At 43.1% G+C, this 24,415-nt stretch overlaps 1 protein-coding gene across 2 annotated transcripts; it reads left to right on the top strand.

Annotated features, from left to right (window-relative positions):
- Positions 1 to 7,561: 7,561 nt before the first annotated feature.
- On the top strand, positions 7,562 to 20,287 carry LOC311131584 (SERPINE1 mRNA-binding protein 1-like). 2 transcript variants are annotated; one of them, XM_084164649.1, is made up of 9 exons: positions 7,562 to 7,947; positions 9,417 to 9,612; positions 16,049 to 16,192; positions 16,573 to 16,641; positions 16,863 to 16,937; positions 17,114 to 17,285; positions 17,373 to 17,432; positions 18,395 to 18,640; positions 18,809 to 20,287. In XM_084164649.1, the coding sequence occupies exons 1-9, from the start codon at positions 7,692 to 7,694 to the stop codon at positions 18,866 to 18,868; spliced, it is 1,278 nt and encodes a 425-aa protein (XP_084020775.1). In that variant the 5' UTR covers positions 7,562 to 7,691; the 3' UTR covers positions 18,869 to 20,287. The 2 variants fall into 2 exon arrangements, with proteins under 2 accessions (XP_084020775.1, XP_084020774.1); XM_084164648.1 differs by having other exon boundaries at positions 16,570 to 16,641.
- Positions 20,288 to 24,415: the final 4,128 nt, after the last annotated feature.

Below are 24,415 nucleotides of genomic sequence, written 5' to 3'. Positions count from 1 at the left end.
TAAACCTAACCCAATCCTTAACCACACTGCTAACCTTATGCCTAACGCTGACCTTAAATTAAGACCAAAAAGCTAATTTTATATACACACAACTTTGACTTTGTGGCTGTGGTAACTAGTGAAACCGACCCTTTTCCTGGAGAGCAACCTTCCTGTAGGTTTTTCCCCGAACCCTAATCTAGCACACCTGATTCTAATAATTAGCTGTTGATAAACTGATTCAGGTTAGTTACAACTGGAGCTGGAGAGAAAATCTACAGGAGGGTAGCTCTCCAGGAACAGGGTTGGAGAGCCTTGGATTAGAGCCTACACTGATGTAAAATGTATCAAGTTGACAAGGCCAAGGACATATAGATGTTTGCTGTGTTACTGTTGCAGTTTGTTAGGCCTATATCCATCAACATTGTAGAATCTTGTAAAAACATAATGAATTGAATGTGATTAATTTTATGATGATTTCTGTGTGTGTGTGTGTGTGTGTGTGTGTTCTATTCTCTGTTCCCTGCAGTGGTATAGGGCGGCGCACAATTGGCCCAGCGTCGTCCGGGTTTGGCCGGTGTAGGCCGTCATTGTAAATAAGAATTTGTTCTTAACTGACTTGCCTAGTTAAATAAAGGTACAATTAAAAATTAAAATTAGGCCTGGCAGTGTGAGCGTCTCCTCTCTGAGGATGGCAGTATCCAGCTGTGTCTGGCCTGTAGGAACCTGCGTAGGCCCAGGCTGCCCACTCCACCCTGCTGACCTCTCACCCTGGGCCTACTACAGCTGGAAACCAGCAGCATCTCCTCAGTCGTCAGCTGGAGTGGTGTAAAGCTCGCCACCATTGGACTGTGGAGCAGTGGAAACGCGTTCTCTAGAGTGATGAATCACGCTTCACCATCTGGCAGTCCAGCAGATGAATCTGGGTTTGGCAGATGCCAGTAGAACGCTACCTGCCCCAATGCATAATGCCAACTGTAAAGTTAGGTGGAGGAGGAATAATGGCCTGGGGCTGTTTTTCATGGTTCGGGCTAGGCCCCTTAGTTCCAGTGAAGGGAAATATTAACGCTACAGCATACAATGACATTCTAGATGATTCTGTGCTTCCAACTTTGTGGCAACAGTTTGGGGAAGGCCCTTTCCTGTTTCAGCATGACAATGCCCCCGTGCACAAAGCGAGGTCAATACAGAAATGGTTTGTAGAGATCGTGTGGAAGAACTTGACTGGCCTGCACAGAGCCCTGACCTCAACCCCATCGAACACCTTTGTGATTAATAGGAACGCCGACTGCGAGCCAGGCCTAATCGCCCAACATCAGTGCCCGACCTCACTAATGCTCTTGTGGCTAAGTTCCCGCAGCAATGTTCCAACATTTAGTGGAAAGCCTTCCCAAAAGAGTGGAGGCTATTATAGAAGCAAATGGGGACCAACTCCATATTAATGCCCATGATTTTGGAATGAGATGTTCAATGAGCAGGTGTCCACATACTTTTGGTGATGTAGTGTATAGATAGATCATCATGAAGAGATCTGTTCGGGTCATGTTATTTTATGAACTTTTTATACATCACCTGAGATCATGACTTTGTAAAGACATTGAGGACCACCTGCTTAAGTTAGCGTTCCCTCTACAGCAGAGGACACTAGATCCAACTGCCCTTCATCAACTACCTTTTACATAGCAACACTCTTCATAAAAAATTAACACCACAGTTTCTATGACAATAGTTCTGTCCTCTCCCTCCCTGGAGTTTATTTTTAGCTCACTGCTAATTCCAGAGTCACCTCTACTATTCTGCTTACCTCAGGGTTCTTCTGACCTCAGGGCTCTGTATTGGAGAGCCCAGTTGACTGTGGTGGTGTCTTATCACTGGTACCGCTAGCCTGGGTACCTGACTGCTTCTGTATTGATGACCAACCTGACCTACGGAATCCTGCGCTCTTTCCCCACCCTCCTCTGGAACCTGCTCATGCAGGTGTGTGTTGTGTTGTGGTGTGTGTGTGTGTGTACGTGCGTGATAATAGTATTTGTTAAAGGGGCACTTTACTCAAATCATTCGTTCCACAAAACTGTGCATGTCAACGTTCAAGTTTTCAAGATGCTTTCAGTTTCCAAGATATAGAGTGCATGCGGAAAGTATTCAGACCTTTACTTTTTCCACATTTTGTTACGTTACAGACTTATTCTAAAATTGATTAAATTGTATTTTTTTCGTCATCAAACTACACACAATAACCCATTATGACAAAGCAAAAACAGGTTTTTTGAATTTTGGGCAAATTTATAAAAAAGAAAATATCACATTTATTCAGACCCTTTACTCAGTACTTTGTTGAAGAACCTTTGGCAGCGATTACAGCCACACCTGTATTTGGGGAGTTTCTCCCATTTTTCTCTGCAGATCCTCTCAAGCTCTGGTTGGATGGGGAGCGTCGCTGCACAGCTATTTTCAGGGCTCCAGAGATGTTAGATCGGGTTCAAGTCCTGGCTCTGGCTGGGCCACTCAAGGACATTCAGAGACTTGTCCCGAAGCCACTGCTGTGTTGTCTTGGCTGTGTGCTTAGCGTCGTTGTCCTGTTGGAAGGTGAACCTTCGCCCCGGTCTGAGGTCCTGAACGCTCTGGAGCAGGTTTTCATCAAGGATCTCTCTGTACTTTGCTACGTTCATCTTTCCCTCGAACCTGACTAGTCTCCCAGTCCCTGCTGCTTTAAAACATCTCCACAGCATGATGCTGCCACCACCATGCTTCACCGTAGGGATGGTGCCAGGTTTCCTCCAGACGTGACGCTTGGCATTCAGGCCGAAGAGTTCAATCTTGGTTTCATCAGACCAGAGAATCTTGTTTCTCATGGTCTGAGAGTCCTTTAAGCGGGCTGTCATGTGCCTTTTACTGAGGAGTGGCTTCCTGAGCTTAATTTCGAGTCTCATAACAAAGGGTCTGAATACTTATGTAAAAAGGTTTTTATTTTTTTATTTTTAATACATTTGCAAAAATGTCTAAAAACCTGTTTTCGCTTTAACATTATGGGTTATTGGGTGAGGGAAAAAAATTATTTCATCAATTTTAGAATAAGGCTGTAATGTAATGTCTCCCGAGTGGCGCAGTGGTCTAAGGCACTGTATTGCAATGCTAGCTGTGCCACTAGAGATCCTGGTTCGAATCCAGGCTCTGTCGTAGCCGACCGCGACCGGGAGACCCATGGGGCGGCGCACAATTGGCCCAGCGTCGTCCAGGATAGGGGAGGGAATGGCCGGCAGGGATGTAGCTCAGTTGGTTGAGCATGGCGTTTGCAACGCCAGGGTTGTGGGTTAAATTCCCACGTGGGGCCAGTAAAAAAAAAAATATATATATATATATATAAAAAAATGTATGCACTCACTAACTGTAAGTCGCTCTGGATAAGAGCGTCTGCTAAAATGAGTAACAAAATGTGGGAAGAGGTCTGAATACTTTCCAAATGCACTGTTTTGCTTTCATCATGATGATGGGTATGATCTCTCTTGCTTAGTTCAACAAATTCGAATCTTTACCAACACATTCACCTTGAAGCCCTAAAATGGAGCAGAGGCTCTGGTATGTACACACACAGACACACACACACCGACTCACACACACACAAAATGTAGCAGAGGCTCTGGAATTCACCACAGATAACATGCCCTCACTGGTATGTACAAGCACCAATAAATACTTATACCTCTCACAGTGAACCATGGAAACATATTACCTTTCTGTATTTATATTGCACACAGTATTAGCACTAATTTCTTGTTTGTATTTTAATGGTGTGACTTAAGGATGCCATTTTAAGGGTTTGATTAATCTATGCCTCTTTTAATTGTGCAGTTCTGGCTGTTTATGCAAAAACCTGAGTCTGGATCCTCAGGCCTGGGAAACAACTACACACAACCTCACAAGGTAGGCTATACAAACCACAGATATCCAGTCAATCCAAACTAACTGGCTAGGCTATAGCTATACAAACATTCACGTAATTTAGCAGACTCTCTTATCCAGAGTGTCTTCCAGTAAGTAATCAGTGCATACATTTTCATACTGGTCCCCCGTGGGAATCGAACCCACAACCCTGGCGTTGCAAGTGTCATGCTCTACCAACTGAACCACACGGGTCAAACAACAGATATCCAGTCAATCCAAACTAACTAGCTAGGCTATAGCTATACAAACCACAGAGTCAATTCAAACTAACTCAAAAATAGGAGTGATACTGTACACATAAAAAGTTGTAAACTGTTTCCACAAAAATGTCAAGTTATTTTAATCCGTGACATGTACATCACATATTTCTATCGTTCTGTTTTTTAAATACAGTACCAGCCTTTCTATTTTTTCGTACCAATCAGCATTTTTGAGTACCTATCTACCAACCAAGCAAGATATCAATTTCAATCATATCAGCGTGGCAAGTATTGATATTAATTTGCCTGATTATATTCCTTGATAGATCATTTTGAAGTGGTGGATTGTAACTATAGATTAACATTGCATCCCTCCAAATTATGAAATATTAAGTAATTATTATATCTGTTTGGTGTCATGACTTGCATTTCTATTCTTGTGAAATCTACTCCAGAAAGCCATTTGCCAGACCATACTGTCAGTCAGCGGCTGGTTTAGCATCAGTCCCCTGCTGTGTCTGCTCGCCTCTCTGTTCCCTTCTCAGATGGATATTTTATTTTTATTTATTTCACCTTTATTTAACCAGGTAAGCCAGTTGAGAACAAGTTCTCATTTACAACTCTATATTGACGGGGACATGTCAGAAGCTATTGGAACTGGAAGACAAAGTACGCAGGAAACTGGAGGAAAAGAAGGGTATTAGAGCTACTCCACAGTAGCCTGAATGAAGGAACACTGATCGGGAGATAACTCCTATCTAATGGACAGAGACTCCTTTCCTGTCCTGCAGACGACTGAGGAGAGAAAAAAACTCATCTGATTGACACTATGTCATTGATGGAAATGATGCATACTGTTTGCCTTATTTGTCTACTTTGGGAGGCCTCACAGACAATGATTGCTGGTATTAGGTTCTAATTTGATTGCCACCATGTCACTCATTGCTGCTGCTACAAAGTATTGTGTGTTTGTATTGCATGTATTGTCAGCCCTCACAAGGAATTCCACAAACACATTTTATAATATGTGTATTATTTAATGTATCAAATAATGTAATAACATTCCAATAAACCATATGGCATTTATTAATGTCTGCCCACTGATGCCCTGAATGACTTTGTGGATTAAAAGTGGTAGACCTACACTGGAATCTCGTCAACTAAGTGTAATGATTTTGTTCATTTTAACCAGCATATGGGGCCTACTGTAAATGCATGATCCACTTCACGTCATTGTTTCTCTGTCTTGCTTGTTTTTTTGTGCTGTGATAACAAGCAATAGAAAGGTTTCACCAGACATTGAAATAAAAGCAAAACTGCACATAGCCTACTCACAACATAGGCTACACAAAAACATAGAAATATTCACAAGACGTGTCATCACTGTCTAAATAAATGCATTGTGTCTATCAATACAAATTGCGCCACGATTGACTGTTGTCTCCACGTGCAAAGCCTGTGCGGTCCATCGCTAGGAGGCTGTCAGCAGTAGGTCTACTATCCCCCAAAAAGTTCACATATGTGGTCTGTGTGATCCAGTCCCCTGTCCTCTGTGGTGTCCCACCGGGGTGCGCACATGTGTGGTAGTGTATCTGCTCCGGGGGCGGGTGGGCGCACACCCAGCAGCTGTTGTCCTCTGCCGGAGCCTCTGTAAGCATCTCCTCCTCGACGCCGCTGAGTTTCGGGTTGCAGAATGCCCAAACCATGCCGCAGAAATACACGAAAAACGACCCCATGACGAAGACCATGAGTGCGTAAGATTCGATCATCGCCTTCGTAACTGCAGATGTCATCGTTCATGTGAATTATGTTGTGCGTAATTAATGTGCATACACCTTCCACCCACCAAACACTTCTCTCTCTCTCACCAACAACAACAGCAACAACAACAGCAGCAACAATAGGCTGAAGCAAGCAGATAAATCGCCGCTATAAAATTATATGGAGAGCTATAGAAATCCAGACAAACATTGATATCCCGCCAGAGATGATTTAGGAAGGTTGTAAATGTCTTTGATCCCGCCTCACAGGAGCATTCCCTCTGCGCAGTCTGATGTGATGTCCTGACAGCTCAATGACAATGACAGTCACAGCAGCCTACTGTCCTGCCTGTAGAGAGGTGGAGATGAGATGATATGCAATGGCTATCAGGGCTGAAAAGCATGATTCATCATATTCTTATTTCAGAGAGGACAGCAACCTGGGATGGGCTAAACCTTTAACAGAACCAGTCATGGCCAGGGTGGGCACTGGGCAGACAGGAACAATGTGATATAAAATGGAGCTTCCCTCTCATCTGTGGTGTCAAAGTTGTACCATTTCTCAGAGTCTGGTTGATTCCTCCGCTATGGACATGGCTACGACTATGTCTCTCAATGTACATAATAATGTTGACAGACATCCGGTAGGAGTTATCAGGTGCCTTATGCACTCCTAGCAGGAAAAATACACCTATTTAGGTCTGTGTCCATATTAACCAAGTGTCTCAGAGTAGGACTGCTGATTTAGGATCAGTTTGACCTTTTATAATGAAACAGATAACTTTGGACATGACCTGATCTTAGATCAGCACTCTGAGACACTCTCAGCGCTTCAGAGGCTACAAATAAAAATGTTTATACCCTCCATAGACTACAAACAGTAATTCAAACCCTGATTAAGCCTCTATGTAATAAGATAGAGACATAATAAGATACAAATCTGTTAGGCAGTGGGCCTGGCTCTTCTCCTCTGACTGACAAGTAGCCTATGGCTGCCATCTGCTGCCCTCAAATGACCTTTCCTGACTTTTCCTCTGTTTGATGATGACCCCTGGTTTTATTTTAGCTAGCAGCATCCATCTAAAGTGGTTCACACACTAGCTGGCCCCCACACTTTCTGTGTTACTCACTGTAAATTGCTGATCAGCATTCCTCCCCATATGCAATGAAATTATCAATAGCCCCTAGGGCCTACACACAGCAAACCAACATATACTGATACCTAAAAAGATCACAAACTATTGACTGCTCTGAATTATGCACAGATGTCTCAGGTGACTACCAGAACAGTGTTTTCGATTTGGAAGTCAGACTTGGTCAGGTCTAGGCCTAATTGACATGGCAAAGAACTGTGGATGCATTCTATGGAGCAACAATGTAGCAAAAGGTTTGAGAGCAAGTATGGCTATTAGGTGTGTGTGTGTGTATACAGTGGATTTAGAGTATAGAAAGGGTGGGAAAGATCTCCCATACAAGCCTCATACAAAGTAAATGCTTGAATGCAAATTGCAAACTACAACAGACAGCATGAGCGTTCATGTTTGTAAATTGGAGAAAAGCTAAACCATTAACTCGTCCCTCGTTGTGGGTACTGTAGTTTATTTGGGTGAGCCGCCCCTTATGTTTTTCCGACACTCTCCCTCATCAAAGAACTACACGCCCCACCCGGCGCCAAAGTTTAGGTCCCGGATGTCTATCACGCCGGAAGAGAAGAAGGTTCTTTCCCCAGCCATCTTGTGGCAACATCTAGCGAAGTGTTCGCACCAAGCCTCGTAGAATCGGAGGAAAATCCTGCTGAAGGGGCGCCATCATGCCCGGACATATGCAAGAAGGTTTCGGCTGCGCCATAGCCAACCGATTCGACCAACTATTTGACGACGAGTCGGACCCGTTCGAGCTGTTGAAGGAGGCGGAGAACAAGAAGAAGGAGGCTCCTGTCCCTGGTGCCGCCAAGACCGCGGCTCAAGCCGCCAAGCTCCAGAAAAAGGAGTCCCAGAAAGACAGAAAGGTCGTCCCTGCAGATAAGAAAGATGAGCCTCTGGCACCCGTGACTCTGAAGAAAGATGGTAAGACTGTTTCCCGCAATAATTGTCCGTTTGATCTGCAAAATCGCAGTTCGCCCTGGATAGTTAAGTATTAACGTTACGTTAGCTAGCTAACTTAGCTAGCAATGGTTTCAAAGCCTCCATGAGGTCGACATGATTCATTTTGTCAACTAAAGCTGAGACTTTTGTTATCGCAGTCGTTGCAAAAAAAAAATCACGACAGTGTAACTTGGTGTGGTACAATATTGTGCCCCCTGAAAACGAACTTGCAGGCGAACTTGTTTTGTTGCCAATATTAAAACGCCTCTTCCTTCGGGGCCTTGCTTAGCCAGGATTGTTAGCCGCAAGTTAATTGGCTAACGTTAGCTAACCAAAGTCATTTGCTAGCTTGCTAACAACTACCTGTTGATCCGTGTTTAATTAGTATATATTTATTAAATGCACGATTGGCGAATTGTCAGTTTTGTGCAACAAATTGTTTACCAAGGTAACCGTGTGTTCACACCGGGGTGTAAGCCAACTTTCACAAGTAAAGCGATCGTGCTAGGTTAACATTTTAGATTGTTTTCTAACTAGTTAACGTTAGACGAATTGGCTAGCTAGGTAGCTCGCTAGTCTTTCGCTACCTGCATTAACCCACGTCGTGATCAACCTCGTGGCTCTGGTTTGGGGTGTGAAACAGCCGCAGCCACCGAACTGTCACTTGCTAAATGGCGCACAACATGTTCTCGACTAAGCAGGGAATGATGTCATCCTGCGTAGCGCGGTTGTGAATGTGAATATGGGCGTTTTGTTTTTTCGTCAAATAACGAAGCTTCACGAGGATGTTCGCTGTTGCTACTAGGTGAACAAATAAGGTTACAGATGACAATATAAATGGACCAAACAATTACATTATAATTTACGACGTCTGAGTGAGTAGACTAGTGTTACTCGCCTATACATTGTCATGATTAGTAGTGTAGACTGATCTAGTTATAAAACATGTACAAGTAAAATAGGAGGCCCCTGTATTTTGTTAGCAGTTTCCAACCTAGTTGCACCAGTCAGAAGCAAAGTCAAAAAATGGAAACCCAAGAGAAGAAGAGACAGGTGCATGCACCAACGTGCTTTCAGCTGCTGGGGGTGCATGGTGTAGGGGTGGGAGTCTATTTTGGTCAACAGTGGGAGGGACTTGTCAGACCAGTCTCAGGGCATGTTTTCATCTGCTGTGTACTGGTATGGTGGATAATACAAAGCTCAACCTCAGGTTATCTGTTTATGAAGAAGTTTGCATGTTATTTCAATTCTCTCCATATTTTAATAATGTGTCCTTACACTCCAGTTCAGCACGTCAGACCTGCTCTCTTTTGGAGACTGGTCTTGAGGAAAGCTCTAACTGTAGTCTCTATTACACCCCCCTATTTTGGCTAGAAAATGTATGCAGAAAATTACTCGTTTTATTAGGGGATCACTTACTAACTCTCCTCCTCTGTTCTGTCCTACACCAGGACCTGGTCCCAGGAGGATGGGTCCCAGGCGTGAGGGTCAGGGCCCAGCTGGGGGTCCACCCCGTGAGGGCCAGGGCGAGGGCCGCCCCCCTACAGACAGACCCCCCCGGACAGACAGGCGGCCACCACGCCGTTTCGAGAGGCCCCCCGGCGGAGAAGATAAGCCAGCCGAGGGAGGAGAGTTCTCTGTGGAGAAGTAAGTACTGGGTAGAGCAGGGCTGCGTTCAGTTGGCACCAACAGGATATATTTTTTTTTTTAAGGAGTGAAAGGAAGCGGTACTAACCCCAACAATAACACTACTCAGATCTGTGTGAGTGCAGGCCCTTGTTCCAGCCAAGCAGTAACCCATCTGATTTCACAAATAAACTGATGTTAGTCCTCATTTAACAGTAGAACTGCTGGGCCTCGAGGGACCCCCCCCCCCCCTCAAGCTAATGAGCAGTAATTCTGACTGCAAAATTCTAACATTGTAATTAATACATTTCATATATGCTATCACAAAAATAATAATGTGGTTATGTTTATGAAGGTCTTGGGTAACATTAGAATACAATTTTTTTTATTTAAAATAACACAATAGCATTTTAATTAGTTTGTTATTATAGGGTATATGTAAAAACACTAAACACATTCAAGCGTTCAATCCATTTTATTTGTGGAGTGCCTTTGTTACAACTATGAAACAGAAGGCCTATGTGTTGGAACGAGGTAACAGCTTGTTTTTATAACGACAAAATACAAAAAATACCACGGCCACCTGTACCCGGGGTCATCAAGCTGCATGGTCTAATGAAAACATCAGTAGCCTAAACATAAGTGCCAAGTGGGCTTGATAAATAGTGAAAATTGCCACAAAGCAATAATGGCATTATAATAACTTTGTCAATATGACAGCAGTCATAAATGGTAAATTATTGTCAGCTTGCGCTTACATGGTGTGCGTCTTCACACAATGGCATCAGTTGGAGCATGTTCATGTCACATAAACAACGAAACGTTGCTGATATTGTTTTTTTCTTGTGATGTAGGGTCTACTCTCAGTGAAGAAAGTCGCTCTGGATAAGAGCGTCTGCTAAATGACTAAAATGTAAATGTAAGACATTTTGTGCTGGTTATCGGCAAGTAGCATTGTCACCGACTTGTTCTATCTAAACGGTGTTGTCCCTTCCTCTCCTGTCTCACCGTTTCATTTGGTGGTGGCATTGGCACCTTCTCAGTGCGCACGTTCTGTTTTTTTTGCGCTTAGACCTCGGAAGTGTAGGTTCAGGCTGAGGCTCAGAATCAGAAGAATAATCATCAGAGATGTCATGATTCATTTCTTCCCTACCATCTGAGTTGTTTTCGTTCAGATTCTGTAGCAACGCTAACACAGCATGTGCATCCATTCGTCTTGGTCCATTACGCACGCTTTCACTGTGTACTCCAAGTAGGCCAGAGTAGATTGATAAGACTGCTTGGATTTGATGGACTGATACAGTTGAAGTCGGAAGTTTACATACACCTTAGCCAAATACATTTAAACTCAGTTTTTTCACAATTCCTGACATTTAATCCTAGTTAGGAACACCACTTTATTTTAAGAGTGTGAAATGTCAGAATAATAGTAGAGTGATTTTATTTCAGCTTTTATTTATTTCATCACATTCCCAGTGGGTCAGAAGTTTACATACTCAATTTGTATTTGGTAGCATTGCCTTTAAATTGTTTAACTTAAATGTTTTGGGAAGCCTTCCACAAGCTTCCCACAATAAGTTGGGTGAATTTTGGCCCATTCCTCCTGACAGAGCTGGTGTAACTGAGTCAGGTTTGTAGGCCTCCTTGCTCGCACACGCTTTTTCAGTTCTGCCCACAACATTTCTATAGGATTGAGGTCAGGGCTTTGTGATGGCCACTCCAATACCTTGACTTTGTTGTCCTTAAGCCATTTTGCCACAACTTTGGAAGTATGCATTGTCCATTTGGGAGACCCATTTGCGACCAAGCTTTAACGTCCTGACTGATGTCTTGAGATGTTGCTTCAATATATCCACATAATTTTCCTTCCTCATGATGCCATCTATTTTGTGAAGCGCCCTCCTGCAGCAAAGCACCCTCACAGCATGATGCTGCCACCCCCGTGCTTCACGGTTGGGGTGGTGTTCTTCGGCTTGCAAGCTACTCCCTTTTCCTCCAAACGTAACAGTGGTCATTATGGTCGAACAGTTCTATTTTTGTTTCATCAGATCAGAGGACATTTATAAAAATAAAAGGTACGATCTTTGTCCGCATGTGCAGTTGCAAACTGTAGTCTGGCTTTTTTATGGTGGTTTTGGAGCAGTGGCCTTTCAGGTTATGTCGATATAGGACTTGTTTTACTGTGGATATGGGTACTTTTGAACCTGTTTCCTCCAGCATCTTCACAAGGTCCTTTGCGGTTGTTCTGGGATTGATTTGCACTTTTCGCACCAAAGTACGTTCATCTCTAGGAGACAGAACGCGTCTCCTTCCTGAGCGGTATGACGGCTGCGTGGTCCTATGGTGTTTATACTTGCGTACTATTGTTTGTACAGATGAACGTAGTACCTTCAGGCGTTTGGAAATTGCTCCCAAGGATGAACCAGACTTGCGGAGGTCTACAATTGTTTTTCAGAGGTCTTGGCTGATATCTTTTGATTTTCCCATGATGTCAAGCAAAGAGGCACTGTGTTTGAAGGTATGCCTTGAAATACAGTGGGGGAAGTATTTAGTCAGACTAAAAGTATTTAGTCAGCCACCAATTGTGCAAGTTCTCCCACTTAAAAAGATGAGAGACCTGTAATTTTCATCATAGGTACACGTCAACTATGACAGACAAAATGAGAATTTTTTCTCCAGAAAATCACATTGTAGGATTTTTAATGAATTTATTTGCAAATTATGGTGGAAAATAAGTATTTGGTCAATAACAAAAGTTTCTCAATACTTTGTTATATACCCTTTGTTGGCAATGACACAGGTCAAACGTTTTCTGTAAGTCTTCACAAGGTTTTCACACACTGTTGCTGGTATTTTGGCCCATTCCTCCATGCAGATCTCCTCTAGAGCAGTGATGTTTTGGGGCTGTCGCTGGGCAACACAGACTTTCAACTCCCTCCAAAGATTTTCTATGGGGTTGAGATCTGGAGACTGGCTAGGCCACTCCAGGACCTTGAAATGCTTCTTACGAAGCCAGTCCTTCGTTGTCCGGGTGGTGTGTTTGGAATCATTGTCATGCTGAAAGACCCAGCCACGTTTCATCTTCAATGCCCTTGCTGATGGAAGGAGGTTTTCACTCAAAATCTCACGATACATGGCCCCATTCATTCTTTCCTTTAAACGGATCAGTCGTCCTGGTCCCTTTGCAGAAAAACAGCCCCAAAGCGTGATGTTTCCACCCCCATGCTTCACAGTAGGTTCTGGAATTTTTGCTCACCGTTCTTGTGATCATTTTGACCCCACGGGGTGAGATCTTGCTCTACCCAGATCGAGGGAGATTATCAGTGGTCTTGTATGTCTTCCATTTCCTAATAATTGCTCCCACAGTTGATTTATTCAAACCAAGCTGCTTACCTATTGCAGATTCAGTCTTCCCAGCCTGGTGCAGGTCTACAATTTTGTTTCTGGTGTCCTTTGACAGCTCTTTGGTCTTGGCCATAGTGGAGTTTGGAGTGTGACTGTTTGAGGTTGTGGACAGGTGTCTTTTATACTGATAACAAGTTCAAACAGGTGCCATTCATACAGGTAACGAGTGGAGGACAGAGGAGCCTCTTAAAGAAGAAGTTACAGGTCTGTGAGAGCCAGAAATCTTGTTTGTAGGTGACCAAATACTTATTTTCCACCATAATTTGCAAATAAATTCATTAAAAATCCTACAATGTGATTTTCTGGGGGGAAAAATCTCAATTTGTCTGTCATAGTTGACGTGTACCTATGATGAAAATTACAGGCCTCTCATCTTTTTAAGTGGGAGAACTTGCACAATTGGTGGCTGACTAAAAACTTTTTTCCCCCACTGTACATCCACAGGTACACCTCCAATTGACTCAAATGATGTCAATTAGCCTATCAGAAGCTTCTAAAGCCATGATATCATTTTCTGGAATTTTCCAAGCTGTTTAAAGGCACAGTCAACTTAGTGTATGTAAACTTCTGACCCACTGGAGTAGTGATACAGTGAATTATAAGTGAAATAATCTGTCTGTAAACAATTGTTGGAAAAATTACTTGTCATGCACAAAGTAGATGTCCTAAACGATAGTTTATTAACAAGAAATTTGTGGAGTGGTTGAAAAACAAGTTTTAATGACTCCAACCTAAGTGTATGTAAACTTCCGACATCAACTGTATATGGTACGTACCATTTTGAGATTATAATTAGTAGATCAATACAGTAGAATGGGCCGCACTGTTCATTCACAATTGGTGATTACAGAATTATGCATCGATCGATTCCCCGTGCTCATCAACTCTTCTCCCCCAGCATACTTAAATGAATTTGTTATGTGTGAAATTAGCTTTGGTATAGTGTAGGCGCAGTTTTGATGCAATTATCAGGGTGATGAACAACTGGGCACAGCACCTTCAACTATTGGGAGAAGGAGCTGAGCAGGCCCTACTGTTGGGAGAAGTAGGGGCAACGGGAAAACCATAAAAAATGACATGCCCTCCTAAAACTGATTATAATTCCAGTTCGGTTTGTGATATTAAAATTCTAACGACATTGTATTATATACTTATTTAGGAAATGTCAAGGACGGAGGGGGGCATGACTTTAAAAATGGCAGAGTAATACATTTTTAAAAAATCATGAGCAGTCCAAATGACTGCTTTAGCGGTTCTAGTGTTAAGACTTTGATACAAAAGACTGAACCCACACTGGCCTTCTAATGTAGGACTTTCTCACTTTAAAATGTAAACTAACCAGTCATTGTGTAAACAAAAACAACCCCCTTCTCTATTTGACAGGAATATTTCCCCTCAGGCTGTCAGAGGTAACCCAACCGCACCTTAATTATGGGTTCCACTCCACCACTACTGTTAAGTCACGCTACCTTCACTGATGGTTTTCAACTTTACCGTGCCACTTAGCTTAAACTGTAACTGCACAGCAGGGTGTGTATGTAAAGTGTGGTGGTAAACATATAAAACCCGGTTTTGATGCATTTCAAATACGCCTTTCCTTTGTGGAAAGAGTTGCTGGTCGATCATGAATAGCCAGGTGAACGTTTTTTAAAACTCACAATTCAACAGTGATTACTCTAAAGGTAGAGTCCTGCATCGTGTCGGAGACCGATGGTTCCCCGCCGGTGAGCCGCAAAAATATCAGCCGGCGGGTGGAATGAATGTTCTTTCAACCCGTGGGTCGGGTCGGGGTTCAGAACAATTACATTGTGGGCTGGAAACATTTTAAAGCAAGATAATAAACTTTTTTTAAACCCAGGAGCTTATTGTGTTGCTAATTCCATTCTGTGACCGGCGAGGCAGCCATAAGGCTACCACCTACGCACGCGTTGTGTGTGTGTGTGGAGCCGGGAACTGTCCCTTATTTGTGTGGTGCCAAAACGTTCTACTGTCCACACGCAGAGCTCATGTTCCCTCTCCTCACGTGAGAATATGACACGTTGCCAAGTTTACTTTCCCTGGATAGCCTAGCTCACGCAAAAATGGCTAGCGTAGGCCTAACTGGAGACATAAAAGAAAGGTTATGATAAGGGAATAGGCTACAACACCATCGTGGTAACAGTTGCTGCACGAGTGAAATCCCCAATTTGGAAGGATAACAATGCGGTAGATACATAGCCTGCAAAGTGCAAGCAGGTAGGCCTATTTGTTTGTGATAATTCAGTTATTTATTACATTAATTCGTTCATTAGACCATATGCAGGCCTATAACGTAATCGATTCTGGGAATGGTTTAATTAGGCCTGAACTATTTGATTGTCTAAACAAAAAAATTTTTTAAGGAATTGTTTTGTAAGCTATAGGCTTTCATTATAGGTAAGAAGGCTAATTAGAAGGCTATTTTTTCTCAGTGGTTTGAGTGACTCATTGATTATGAAAATAAAAAGTATATAGTTCTTAATTCATGGTATGGTTTCCGTTTATCCAAATGTTGAATAGTCATGCAGGGAAGTGGAATAGTAATAATAGCCTAATAATAAAGCCTACTACTCTGGAGTCATAAAAACAATTAAATACATATTGATGTTATATGGCGGGTAACGGATCGGCTCTTGGAACAATTCTATCTATCCGGGTGGGTCGGGTTGCAGAGAAAAATCTTTTCCTGATATCGGGTGGGGCTCGGACTTCATGTGGCAGGGACGGGTGCTGCTCCAAAAAACGGAACCGTGCAGGACTCTACTCTAAGGAAAGACTAGTTCTGTATGGCTGTGGCATAACACTGTTTCAGTGTAGTTCACAGTATTGGTGATTTTTCACACGTGTTTTGGGTCCTCATTGTACCACTTAATGTTTATCTTCCATTAGTCGTGTACTGGGGTCTGTTCGTGAGGATGTCGGCTCTATTCGTTACATTTCTATGTGCAATGTTTCACCTCACTGAATGCACATCACCTGTTCCTTCCTGTGAAGCAGCCTGCTGATTGGTCGGTTTCCTTGTCTGTTTCCCCAGGCCCATTGGTGATAGGCCGATGAGAGGACGTGGTGGTGGCCGAGGTGGTGTCCGTGGCGGCAGGGGCCGGGGCATGGGCAGGAGCGACGGCTTCGACGCCCGAGGAAAGCGTGAATTCGACAGACACAGTGGCAGTGATCGGTCGTACGTCTTCTGTGTCATGTTGTGAATTATGTAGCTAGCTAGCAAACTCCAGGATGGATAAGTCATATCTTATTATTAGGCAGATTTCCTACTCCAGTTCTAAATGGCATGCTCAATGTAGAATCTCTATTCTAACTAGGTTTTTAGTCCAGATTATGACTAACCCTGGACTGAAAATAATTTTCTGCAGAGATTATCCATTGAGATTGCTTTGTAGTCCAAGACTAGGCTTAATCTGTGTCTGGGAAACTGGTGCTAGAAGTATAAGAACAAATTATAAAAAAAATCCTTCCCGGTAGGCTCATTGAGATAAACTAGGTTTTTTGCTGGAGAGACTATTGAAGTGAAGCTGTGAGCTAAAGCCCATGTCGTTTCAGCAGCCAGAAAGGTGAGGAGAAACGTGGAGGAAGTGGATCTCACAACTGGGGCACCGTCAAGGATGAGATGGGGTGAGTAGCACTGCCGACCTAGCACAACAACACATTTTCTCTGTAGACTTTCTCGAAAAGGCTGTCTGCAAACCACAAGGAAGGGTTTTGATTTACCTTGTGCAGTTGTGTGTAAACTAAGTCAACTTGTTGATTCAAGACCCCTGGTCACTATACTGTCCTGGTCACCTGTCAACATACTGAATGTATGAGAGCTAAACTAGTTTTTTTCCTCTCCACAGCGAGCACGACCAATCGAACGTGACCGAGGAGACCCCCGAGGGAGAGGAGCCTCGGCCCGCTGACTCTGAGAACAAGTGAGTTGAGGGCTGAGCCTTAAACCATTTCTCCCTCTCCTGCCCAAAGTGTGCACTCGTTCACTCCCTCTCAGGGATTTAAAAGCGTGGTTTGGATGGCTTCTCCACCATATTTCTCACACTCTCCAGCCAGTTGTGTGTTCTTACAGTTCTGTTTTCTGCTCTGTGTGTTGTAGGGAGAACGAGGTTGGTGAACCTAAGGAAGTGGAACCCAAGGAGATGACTCTGGATGAATGGAAGGCCCAGCAGGACAAGGAGAAAACCAAGGTGGAGTTCAACATCCGCAAGGCCAACGAGGGAGCCGACAGCCTGTGGAAGAAAGGATACGTGCTGCACAAGTCCAAGGACGTGAGTAGATTGTCAAAACCACAATACTGACTTAGCCTCCATTTTGTTTTCCATAACCTCCTATGTTTTCATCCCTCTCCAATAAAGGAGAAGAAAGCTGATGCTCTTATTGAAGCTGCGGTGGAGGCTGAGGCCGTTGCCCCTAAGGTGAGTATCCCATCCAACAGACGCGCTCACACACTCTCCACATAAACATTAAAGGATATTTTTCTGCCTACCAATGGAACTCAAGGATAGCAGTTGGAAGGAAGTTGAAGGTAGTTTTGCAAGCTATTGCTAACTAGCGTTAGCACAATGACTGGAATTTCACAGAAACAGCTAGCATGCTTGGATTATAACTCTTATCTAAATGATAGGAGCGCACATCTGTGTCGCTCCCTCTGAACTGACTGCCATCCGGTGACCGAATAACACAGTTTCTCTGCAACAATAAATCCATAGCACTTACAGTACAATAAAACATGTACAAATTCTTAGCTCTTTATGAACTCTTGAAACAATCCAAACATAAGAATTTAATTGACACAGTAACATTCATTTCGTCGATTTTTACGTTTTCATCCGTCTTCACACCTCCAACGGTGTCCGTGCTTCCAGGGTTCTGTGGGAACATCTCGCCTCGGAGAAAGCCACAGATAAGGTGTGTTTGACCCCTGTGATAGCCCACAGATAGTCAGGCATCCAAACAATATCATAAATGGTGATTGAGTCATCATGCTGGGCTTCAGTATCTTCATCACTGGCCTTGGTCGTTCACATTTGTTCACTCTCAATTTTTAGACTACACATGCAGTGACTTTAAAATTGTATTCATGAGTTCATCCGAGTCTGGTTAAGTATAAAAAGGGATTGATTGCCAAAATCTTGCGCTATCCCTTTAAAGCAGAACTTGCCAGAACGATTGTCAGTCTGCACAGTAAGGGGCCGTTCGCTTGCTGTCGGCTAGGTGGTTATAGGGACCACCTGCCGGTGGGCGACTGACAGCTGTCATTTTCGCCTATTTCTACGTGTAGAATTGGTTTGCAAATTACAGCCAGCACTCTGTTCAGAGGTGGCTCAGGCGTGTGTTCTGTCATTGATGACGTTCTCTCTCCCCCCCGGTCTCTCAGGCAGAGGACGATCACCACTTCCGGAAGCCGGCCAATGACATCACAGCCCAACTGGAGATAAACTTTGGGGACCTTGGTCGTCCAAGCCGTGGTCGTGGTGGGCCCCGTGGCGGCAGGGGGGGCCGTGGGCGCGGAGAGGGCAGAGGAGAGTTCCGTGGAGAGTTCCGTGAGCGTGAGCCCAGAGAGCCCCGCGAGCGTGATGGTGGAGCCCCCACCAGGCCGACTCGCGGAGGACGCACTGACAGGGTAAATAATACTAATTACTACTAGTCTTATGGCTGCTGTGGAAAGGATTTATGAGATTAAAAGGAATTTGGATTCTTTAAGTACAACAGACATGGTCATCATTTCACTGTATATGTCTGATCAATCTCGTTTCCTCTTGTTTTCCCAACCCTCTAACCCTCCTCTCAGCCAAGTGGGGTGATTGTGCCCAACGTGGATGATCCAGAGGCCTTCCCGGCCCTGGCCTAAGATGGAGCGGCTGCCCCATAGGCCCCCAGGCAGACCCCTAGGCCCCTCTACGAGGCTTGCATGTTTCTGGATCCTTGAGCAAAAATGATATGATGGAGATGACTGTCATCGCCCATGACACTTGCATCTGAGGACTGAATTTTACCCGTTTTGGAAAAACAGAAAAAAAACAGGAAAAATAAAAAAAACTAAGAAAAAAGAAAAGGACTTGTTGCTACTTCCGGAGGTTTTGTACTTAGAAACAAGGTAGCAGGGACGTTTTCATACGGTATTTTTTTCAGAGATTATGCGTTCTTCGTGAATACTTTTTTGTATTGCTGCTTGAAAATATGCATTTCCAAATATAAGGTATGAGAAGAGTTATTCTTTGAGCTTGTGGTGGCCCATAGCTTGCTAGGCTGTGCAGGGATGGAACCCAATCCCTGCACATTTCTGAAGAGGTTACTGCATCATCACTCAGTGAGATTTTGACTGCTTTAGTTCTGGGGTTTTGTGAATTATATAATTTTTTAAGTAAGGCCTAGACCTCTGATGTAGGCCTGTAAAAGTAAACTATTTTCATGGTAAGAGATCTTCGAGTGAGATTGTATTATTTCTGATGGTGCAGATAGGGACATTCGTTGATCTAGTGATTGTACCTACACTCAACAAATTGTTAAAATGGAGCCTAAATCACTTCTGTATTAAAAGGTATTTTGTATAGAAAAGAGCTTCCAAATGACTCAATAGATCACTTGCACGGGGAAGGAATACTTCAATTATTTAAAATGTATCACTGACATCTTTGGCTCGTGTGGCTCTAAAGGTGAACATTTCCCACTGTACTGTTTCATTTACACACTCTTGGGCTGTGTCTCAATGGTGTACAGTGGCTTCCTCTCCTTGTTTCCTCTATACTGCACTGAGCTGGAAACACAGTTGACATTTAGTTCAGGTCCGAGGAAAGGAGAGGAAGCCAATTTTAGACTATTGAGCTGCAGCCTTGGTCCTTTGGAAGCCCTCAGACCTTCTCGCACTGTTTAAACACTCCACTCCAGGGCAGTGTTCAGCAGGGCACCGCGTCACGCAAAGTTCAAATAGAAATATACTTAATATAGAACAGATGTGCTCCTCTGAAATGTAGAGGAAGTCATGTCTGCTCTGCTCATGGCATCGATCTTCAACGCTCTGTACATCTTACCCTGCTGAACAGGGCCCAGTATACTGATGCCATTGTGAACCTGCTCCTGCAGTATTTCCTGTGGTGGTTGAATATCCTCCATTTTGATTTTACCTTTGGTTCCCTACTGCGGCACTACTGCGTAATTGCTCTGAAATAAATACAGTTATGTGTGGATCAGCAAAGTGCTCTATAGATGTGTGAACTCTAACCCTGCTATTATAGACCTCTGTCGGTAAATAAAGGTTGATTCATTTTTGCATTGTTGTTGACTTAAATTCCGCCACATGTATCGATACAGAATCGCACACAAAATAAGCTGTGTTTTATGATTCAATTCACAGAAAATGGTGCCATTTTGTGGGTTGGTTGCTTGCCACCAACAACATGGTAAAGTCTGAAAATGTATGTTCCAATGCTGTGTTATGGTAGTTTGGCTGATACCAAACTAAGTCCTAAAACCAAATTGGAAGTCCTGACTCAGTGTACCATGTGGGTTGCGGTCAGCCAGGCTAGTTTAATGGTGCACTGGTTCCTGAGTATAGTGGAATTAAGAAATCAAACAGGGCTGATTCACTTAATTCTGATTACTGAAATTCTAGCTCCCTAACCATGTAATTTGGTTGTGTGGTTTTATAGCTCAGATCTTTCTCTGCACGATCTATGTTAACCTCTACAGGATCGTTGTCCCGTATACGGGGCGGTTAAGCTAACGTGCACTGTGATTAGCATGACTACGGTAAGTAACAGCAAACTTTCCAGGACATAGACGTCTTATATGGGCAGAAAGCTTAAATTCTTGTTAATCTAACTGCACTGTCCAATTTACAGTAGCTGTTACAGTGAAAGAATACCATGCTATTGTTTGAGGAGAGTGCACAACAACAAAAAAACGTATCACAGCAACTGGTTTGATACATTCACCTCTGAAGGTAAATAATGTACTTACATTCAGTAATCTTGCTCTGATTTGTCATCCTAAGGGTCCCAGAGATAAAATGTAGCATAGTTTTGTTTGATAAAATCAATTTTATATTCAAATGCATTTCAAAGATGACGGAACGAACAAGTTTTTTTGTATTATCTTTTACCAGATCTGTGTCATTCTGAACATGGATGTTGACAGTGACACTGCGTAGAAGTACCTTTTAATTTCAACAATTCTGCGCTGTTAGATCTCATTCTCTATCTCTAAATTTTTATCTCATAAAAGGGAACTGCTGCTTAGACTTGCTGGCATCACTAGGTGAGTTCCTAATAAAGATCTACAGAGCGGGGCATGAAGAAGTATTAATCGTCTCAGGAACCACATCAGGCCTGAGCAGAATTTACTGGCATACACTCCCCCAAAGTGTCTGGTTTCGGTGAGAGTGAGAATTTCTGTCTATCCATGAGAATGTAAGATGTTGCGGAGCCTGATCGAACTTGTCATATTCAGGAGGCTGAAAACAATCTTGTTTTCTTTTAGTTATAATAGGTCAGAGAAGTGGTCCTCATCTCTATAGACTGAAGATCCTGCTGCTATGGGCTGGGCTCATAGATTTAGCTATATGTACAGACAGGTCCATAAATATTTGGACATTGACCAAGTTATTATTATTTTAGCAGTCTACCACAGCATATTGGAGTTGAAATTAAATTATGAATATGAGCTGAAAGTGCAGACTTTCAGCTCTAATTTTAGGGTATTTACCATCATTGGGCTGAACAATCTAAACAAACCCATCAGAGCGATAGCAAAAACATTAGGTGTGGCCAAATCAACTTTTTGGTACATTCTTTAAAATAAAGAATGCACTAGTGAGCTCAAGAACACCAAAAGGCCCAGAAGACCACGGAAAACAACTGTGGTGGATGACAGAATAATTATTTCCCTGGTGAAGAAAAACCTCTTCACAACAGTTGGCCAGATCAAGAACACCCTCCAGGAGGTAGGCATATCTGTGTCAAAGTCAACAATCAACAGAACACTTCACCAGAGTAAATACAGAGGGTTTACCACAATATGTAAACCATTGGTATGCCTCAAAAACAGGAAGACCAGATTAGAGTTTGCTAAAAAAGCATGTACAGTTCTGGAACAACATCCTATGGACAGATGAGACAAAGATCAACTTGTACCAGAATGATGAGAAGAGTATGGAGAAGGGAAGGAACTGCTCATGATCCGAAACATACCACCTCACCTGTGAAGCATGGTGGAGTTAGTGTTATGGCGTGGGCATGTATGGCTGCCAATGGATGGAAATGGTTCCCTTGAGGATGAATTCTGAAGTGTTTAGGGCTATATTATCTGCTCAGATTCAGCCAAATGCTTCAAAACTCATTGGACGGCGCTTCACGGTGCAGATGGACAATGACCCGAAGCACACTGCGAAAGCAACCCAACACTTTTTTTTAAGGCAAAGAAGTGAAATGTTCTGCAATGGCCAAGTCAATCACCTGACCTGAATCCAATTGAGCATGCATCAAATCAAATTTATTTTCCACATGCGCCGAATACAATGAAATGCTTACTTACAAGCCCATAACCAACAATGCAGTTTACACACATACAATTGGTTAGAGGGCTGTAAAACGGCTGCCATCTTCTTGGGCGCCATTCTGACTGCATTTCACTTGCTGAAGGCAAAAACAAGCAGGAACTGAAGACAGCTGTAGTAAAGGCCTGGCAGAGCATAACCAGGAAAGAAACCCATCATCTGGTGATGTCTATGGGTTCCAGACTTCAGACAGTCATTAACTGCAAAAGATTTGCAACCAAGTATTAAAACTCACAATTTAATTTATGATTATGTTAGTTCGTCCAATTACTTTTGAGCCCCTAAAATTGGGGGGCGATGTATAAAAATGGTTGTAATTCCTACACGGTTCATAAATTAATTTTGACAAAACCCTTAGATGAAAGTCTACACTTAAAGCACATCTTGATTGTGTCCTTTCAAATCCATTGTGGTGGTGTACAGAGACAAAATGATGCAAATTGTGTCACTCTCCAAATACTTATGGACCTGACTGTAAGTACAGTATGATACCCACAGGATGGGATTGATGTTATGATTGTTATCCCTTTATATGGGGAGGGGGCTGTGGGCCTACAATCATCAATATATTTTACATGTACACTATGTATACAAGAGTATGTGGACACCCCTTCAAATTAGCGGATTCGGCTATTTCAGCCACACCCGTTGCTGACGGGTGTATAAGATTGAGCACACAGCCTCCACTTCTAGGAAGGCTTTCTACTAGATGTTGGAACATTGCTGCGGGTACTTGCTTCGATTCAGCCACAAGAGCATTAGAGGTCGGGCACTGATGTTGGGCGATTAGGCCTGGCTCGCAGTCGGTGTTCCAATTCATCCCAAAGGTGTTCGATGGGGTTGAGGTCAGGGCTCTGTGCAAGCCAGTCAAGTTCTTCCACACCGATCTCGACCTACCATTTCTGTATGGACCTCCTTTGTGCACGGGGGCATTGTCATGCTGAAACAGGAAAGGGCCTTCCCCAAACTGTTGCCACAAAGTTCAAAATTCAATTGGTCACATACACATATTTAGCAGATGTTATTGCGGGTGTAGCGAAATGCTTGTGTTCCTAGCTCCAACAGCGCAGTAGTATCTAACAATTCACAACAATACACAAATCTAAAAGTAAAATAATGGAATTAAGAAATATATAAATATTAGGACGAGCAATGTCGGAGTGGCATTGACTAACTACAGTAGAATAGAATACAGTATATACATACAGTGGGGAAAAAAAGTATTTAGTCAGCCACCAATTGTGCAAGTTCTCCCACTTAAAAAGATGAGAGAGGCCTGTAATTTTCATCATAGGTACACGTCAACTATGACAGACAAATTGAGGAAAAAAAAACCAGAAAATCACATTATAGGATTTTTAATGAATTTATTTGCAAATTATGGTGGAAAATAAGTATTTGGTCACCTACAAACAAGCAAGATTTCTGGCTCTCACAGACCTGTAACTTCTTCTTTAAGAGGCTCCTCTGTCCTCCACTCGTTACCTGTATTAATGGCACCTGTTTGAACTTGTTATCAGTATAAAAGACACCTGTCCACAACCTCAAACAGTCACTCTCCAAACTCCACTACGGCCAAGACCAAACAGCTGTCAAAGGACACCAGAAACACAATTGTAGACCTGCACCAGGCTGGGAAGACTGAATCTGCATTAGGTAAGCAGCTTGGTTTGAAGAAATCAACTGTGGGAGCAATTATTAGGAAATGGAAGACATACAAGACCACTGATAATCTCCCTCGATCTGGGGCTCCACGCAAGATCTCACCCCGTGGGGTCAAAATGATCACAAGAATGGTGAGCAAAAATCCCAGAACCACACGGGGGGACCTAGTGAATGACCTGC

This window comes from Coregonus lavaretus, assembly GCF_964263955.1.
Source record: "Coregonus lavaretus genome assembly, chromosome: 6".
Classification (NCBI taxonomy): Eukaryota; Metazoa; Chordata; class Actinopteri; order Salmoniformes; family Salmonidae; genus Coregonus; species Coregonus lavaretus.
This window is presented reverse-complemented; position numbering and strand designations above follow the sequence as displayed.

Coding starts and splice junctions, on each gene's coding strand:
- LOC311131584 (XM_084164648.1), top strand. CDS start 7,692: ATGCCCGGACATATGCAAGAAGGTTTCGGCTGCGCCATAGCCAACCGA. Junction 7,948..9,416: donor CGTGACTCTGAAGAAAGATG/GTAAGACTGTTT, acceptor GTCCTACACCAG/GACCTGGTCCCAGGAGGATG. Junction 17,286..17,372: donor TGCTGCACAAGTCCAAGGAC/GTGAGTAGATTG, acceptor TCTCCAATAAAG/GAGAAGAAAGCTGATGCTCT.